The sequence below is a fragment of the Benincasa hispida genome, chromosome 3, assembly GCF_027475165.1.
Source record: "Benincasa hispida cultivar pf3 chromosome 3, pf3_genome.v1.1, whole genome shotgun sequence".
NCBI classification, from domain to species: Eukaryota; Viridiplantae; Streptophyta; class Magnoliopsida; order Cucurbitales; family Cucurbitaceae; genus Benincasa; species Benincasa hispida.
In genome coordinates, this window is record NC_143480.1 from 2,571,679 (window position 1) to 2,576,944 (window position 5,266).

A 5,266-nucleotide genomic window follows, 5' to 3' on the forward strand; every position below is an offset into this window, starting at 1 on the left:
TAAAACTATAGGTTATAAATATAGTATGATAAGTTGGTTATCATTTATATTTATAATAATATTAATTATTGGATAATTAATACTTTTTCTTTTAAATAACCAAAGTAGTGGGTGGTTATTGGATCATGGTAACCGTGAGTTTAAAAGAAAAATGATTTTCTTTTTTTCTTATCTTTTTTTTAAAAAAATAGGTTTTACAAACATTTGAAAAGGTTTTTGAGTTTTCTCACGAAAAAGAAACTCACATAGTCGTCAAGTAAATTCGGATTTACTAAATGACGGTTGGACGAGCTAAACGATCGTGCAGGTGCGAGCTAAACCATCATGCAGTATTTACTAAACGATCACGTAGCTTTGCTAGACAATTGTTGGCCCAAGGTAAACGATCATGTAGTGTCTGTAGGCGACAAACCGAGCTAAACGATAGGCTAAACGATCGCATAGCTTTATCTAGATGATTGGGCATTGACCTATATGATAGGTCTCCGCCATCTCCCACTTACCCAGTCATGTACGCGATTGTTGTTTCCTCCGTTCGTCTGCCTCATACCAAATGCGAACAAAGCCCACCCTCTGGATTCTCACACCGAGAATACCAAGGTCGCCTTGTTGGTGGTGTCAGACTCAACTCGACATCGTGAGGTTTTTTGGAGGCTGTTCGTGGTGCTGTGGAGGTCGTTCGTGATCGAGGAGATCGTTGAGAACGAGTGCGAAGTGTTCGTGCTGTGTTGCAGTCGTGTAGATCGAGCGCTCGTGGTTGCTGTTGTTCAATCAGAGTCACACAACGAAGCGTGGAGACGTTACGCCTGAATCGTGTACCCGGTACACGATTAACTCTAAATCGTGTACCCGGTACACAAATGCTTGTTGATCTAGCACACGCAGACTGTCGATGTGGCAGTCATGCAACGTTAACTGAGGTAATCATGTACCCGGTACACGATTACCTTAAGTCGTGTATCGGGTACACAACTCCCTTCTCCATTAAACCATCGTGGCTCTTCTTCTTCCTCCATCCAAAACGTTCTTCCTCCGAAAACTTCATCTTCCTCTGTCCAAACTTCGTCCAAAAACGTCTGTTTTGCCTAATTTTCTCTTGTTGCTGCCACCGTGAATCGATCTACCGAAGGATTTTGTTCATCCGAAGCATTTTTTTTTACTGAGGTAAAGTTTTTTCTTTAATTTTTTCCAATATATGTATTTGTTTATAAAAATGAGGATCAAGTTCGAAAATGTATAGTTTATGGATCCATGATTTAAATGTATAATCTTCATATATATATCATTTTGTTTCCATTTGGGCTGAACTTAATGTGTAGTAAATGGATCCACGATTTATTTTTGGATATATGTTGAACTTAGAAATTAGATTTTGTTGGGCTGATTTTATTGGACTATTTTTCTGGATGATTATATTGGCCTATTTGTTGGGCTACTGATTTAAATGTAAAGTTTATGGATCTTAAATTTGGGTGGATTTAAATGTATAATATTTAGATGTTATATGTTGAACTTAGAAATCGGGTTTTGTTGGGTTGACATATTAACCTATTTTTTTGTCAACTATAACAATTGAAAAAATCATAATAAATATGTCGATGCGTCATGAAGATTTAGTTATTCTTGAACCTGGAAATGATGGAGACAGTGATATTGATGTTGAAGTTGATGAATTATTTGGAAATGATAGTAGTGGGGAACATGATCTTGAGTTGGTACCGTCGGATATATTCACCCAAATAGATTGGGAAATTACAAATTCAACAGGTGAACTAGGTTGTACTTTGGAGGAAAAGAGTATAGGTATAGATAATTGTATTTTAACGTAAAGGAATGTTGTTTAATACTAAAGAAGATTTACAGCTTGAAATATTGTGTGACAGAACACTACGAGATAATGAAATCAAATCAAGATCTTTGGTATGTCAAATGTAAATCATGGAGGGATAGTTGTGATTGGAAGTTACAGACATGTTGGTGTAAAACTCATGGGATGTTCAAAATTACCAAACTTCAAGGGGATCACTCATGTTTGTTTTCAGAATTAACACAAGATCATTCACATCTTGATTCAACTTTTATGAGTATTAAAATCCAAAATTTGGTTAGAGCTGATCCTGGGTACCTGTGGCCCTACTCCAAGAAGCAATTAAAAAACAATATGACTATAATGTTAATTATAAATGGGTGTGACAAGCCAAGAGAAAAGCATTGATTGTTGTGTTTGGTGATTGGGAGAAATCATATTCAAAGCTTCCTTATTGGTTGAGTGCTCTTGTTAATTACAATCTAGGAACACGAACAGATTGATATTTCCTTTCGTCTGATGTGCCAGGTATGACTATTTTTTGTCGAGTTTCTTGGTCCTTCGGTCTTACAAGAGAAGGGTTTAAACATTGTAGGTTATTAATCCAGATCGATGGAACTCATATCTACAGAAAGTATAAGGGAAAATTATTGACTTATTGACCGCCTTATCTATTGATGCAAACATGCATATATTTTCTCTTGCTTTTGCTATTATTGAAGGTGAAAATTCGTCCAGTTGGTCTTGGTTTTTGTCGGTATTGTGTGAATATGTTACCCAAAGAGATGACATTTGCTTGATTTCGGATAAACATAAGGGATTTCTTGCTGCAATTAATAATGAGGAAATTGGTTTGAGTGAACCTATAGCGTTCCATCGATATTGTCTTCGCTATATTGGCAATAATTTCAATACGAAATATAAATCAAAGCTAAAAGATTTTGGTGTTTAAGGCAGGAAATCAACACCAAATGCACAAGTTCATTCGGTGCATGAAAGAATTGAAACAATTGAACCCTGAATGCCTTGAATATTTTTCAGATATTGACTTGGAAAAATGGACCCAATCACATGATGGTGGGTAGTGCTATGGGTGGATGACAAGCAATGCAGCTGAATGCATGAATAGTGTTTTCAAAGGTGCTAGAATGTTACCAATTAATTCTTTGGTTAGGCTAACATTTTATCACACAATACTGTATTTTGAACATCAAAGATAAGAAATCAGTGAAGCACTCGATCGTGGGGACATGTATATAGAATATGCCTTGAGAAAACTTAAGAGGTGGAAAAAACGAGCATCTGCACATACGGTGACACCTATTAATAGGGAAAGTCAAACTTTTGAAGTACAAACTGCATAAGTATGATTTCTACCTATAAAGGACAACACACACAAGTTTTGAGCTTGAAAGAAGGAACATGTTCTTGTAATAAGTGGCAGTCATTCAAGATTTCATGCTCTCGTGTAATTGCAGTTTGTAATTACATGCGTTTGACATACATACCACTCATTGATGAATGCTACAAATTATCCAATTTCAAGCGATGTCATGAAGGTCACTTCCATCCAATAGAACACCCAGATTATTGGCCAGAAATATCATTTATAGAAGTTCGTCCGAATGCGGACTTACTAAGAGAACAAGATCGGCCAAAAAGTACGCGCATTCATAATGAAATGGATTGGAGAGAGGCAAGCCAAAAAGTTCAATGTACAATTTGCAATAGAGAAGACATAACAAATGTACTTGTCCACAACGTACATTAGGTGCTTCGTCTTCGGGTCATTAGGTGTATCTTTTATGTACTTATATTTTTATGTAATGTATATTTTATATACTTGTATTTTTCATGTAATTGTATCTTTTTGTACTTATATTTTTTATGTAATAGTTTCATTTTATGTAATTGTACTTTTTATGTAATGAATTTATTTTTCATGTAATTATATCTTTGTACTTTTTATGTATCTTTTATGCGATGAATTTTATTATATAATATAATTTGAACTTTTTAGGTAATGGAGTCTAGTCCTTCTAATCTTGTACAACTATATCAACAAAATACGCATCGTTCACAATCGGTATGGATAGTTTTTCTACAGTAGTTTTGAGTTGTCAGAGAAGGGAGGCATCTACACAACATACTATCCCATTTGATCACTGCATTATTCCCTACGTTGAACAGGCAGATTTTCTTGGGGTTGCACAAATCGGATTTATCCAACTTGATTGGTACCCCATTACTGCTCTAGTCGAGCGTTGGAGACCAGAAACTCACACATTTCACTTGCCTTGTGGGGAATGTACAATCACGCTGCAGGATGTTGCCATACAATTTGGGTTACGAGTGGAGGGCAACCATTGACAGGTTCACTACAATATGATTGGAAGAATATTTGTGAAGAGCTATTAGGCGTTCTACCAGATGATCTGAAAGGCTCAAGATCGAGTATCCTATGGTTGGTTTCCCAGTTTCCAGAATTACCTCCCGATGCCGACGACATCAACGTACGTAGGTATGCACGAGCATACATTATGCAGCTTATTGGAGGATTTTTGTTCGCTGACAAGTCAAATAATCTTCTCTCATGTTCCTCCTGCTACTGTCTTGATTTTGAGCATGCTGGTACGTACTCGTGGGGTGATGCATATCTTGCATGGTTGTATAGAGAACTTTGTCGAGCTACCAATGCACAACCGTTGGAAATAACACTACTACAGTTATGGGCTTATGATAGATTTCCAATTGTAGCACCACAAGTCTAGTTACAAGCCCCAAATCATCATCCACTCAGTGCCAAGTATTATTTTATTTATATATTTATTTCATTATCATTTTATGCAAGAATATAAATTAATTGTATTTTTTATAATTTTAGATAGAGTGGTGTATTAGCTTCCTCTTAACAATTAGCAAATATGTTGCTCGTGTACCGAAAAATATTTGATAAACTGATGCACAATCAGGTAAAAAATGTATATATAAATAAATATTTAAAACATTTTGGATGTATACTTATCTTTTTTTTTTTTGTCAGATTAATTAGACGTCATACATACAACAAATTTGGTCATCACTACCTGATTACTGTCGTGTGAAGACATCTGGTTGACTATTAGCCCTCTTATATGCTTCCATATAGTAGAGTGACATCATCCAGATCGTGTGTTGAGACAGTTAGGTCTGCGACAAACGATACATTCATTGTCCTATACACTTTCAGCACTACACCAGATTGACTTGAGAGGTAAGCATGACCAAGACTGGCGTTGAATCCACACAGAATATATATTCTACTGGCATGTACGACATGATCGTTGTGCACAGGGAGAATTAACAAATGGGTTAGCTGTATTAGATGATTACTTTTCCTGGTACGATTCAATCATAAGGTGATTTATCACACCTAAAGACGCTTACTATTACTGCATGGTAAGAAATTTAAAATCAGAC

The 5,266-nt window shown here is 35.9% G+C and overlaps 1 protein-coding gene across 1 annotated transcript; it reads left to right on the forward strand.

Moving 5' to 3' along the window:
- Window positions 1-4,113: 4,113 nt before the first annotated feature.
- On the forward strand, window positions 4,114-4,578 carry LOC120073076 (serine/threonine-protein phosphatase 7 long form homolog). The gene has a single exon (XM_039025684.2). It carries the CDS (start codon window positions 4,114-4,116, stop codon window positions 4,576-4,578), a length of 465 nt encoding a protein of 154 aa, XP_038881612.2.
- The last annotated feature ends 688 nt before the right edge of the window (window positions 4,579-5,266 follow it).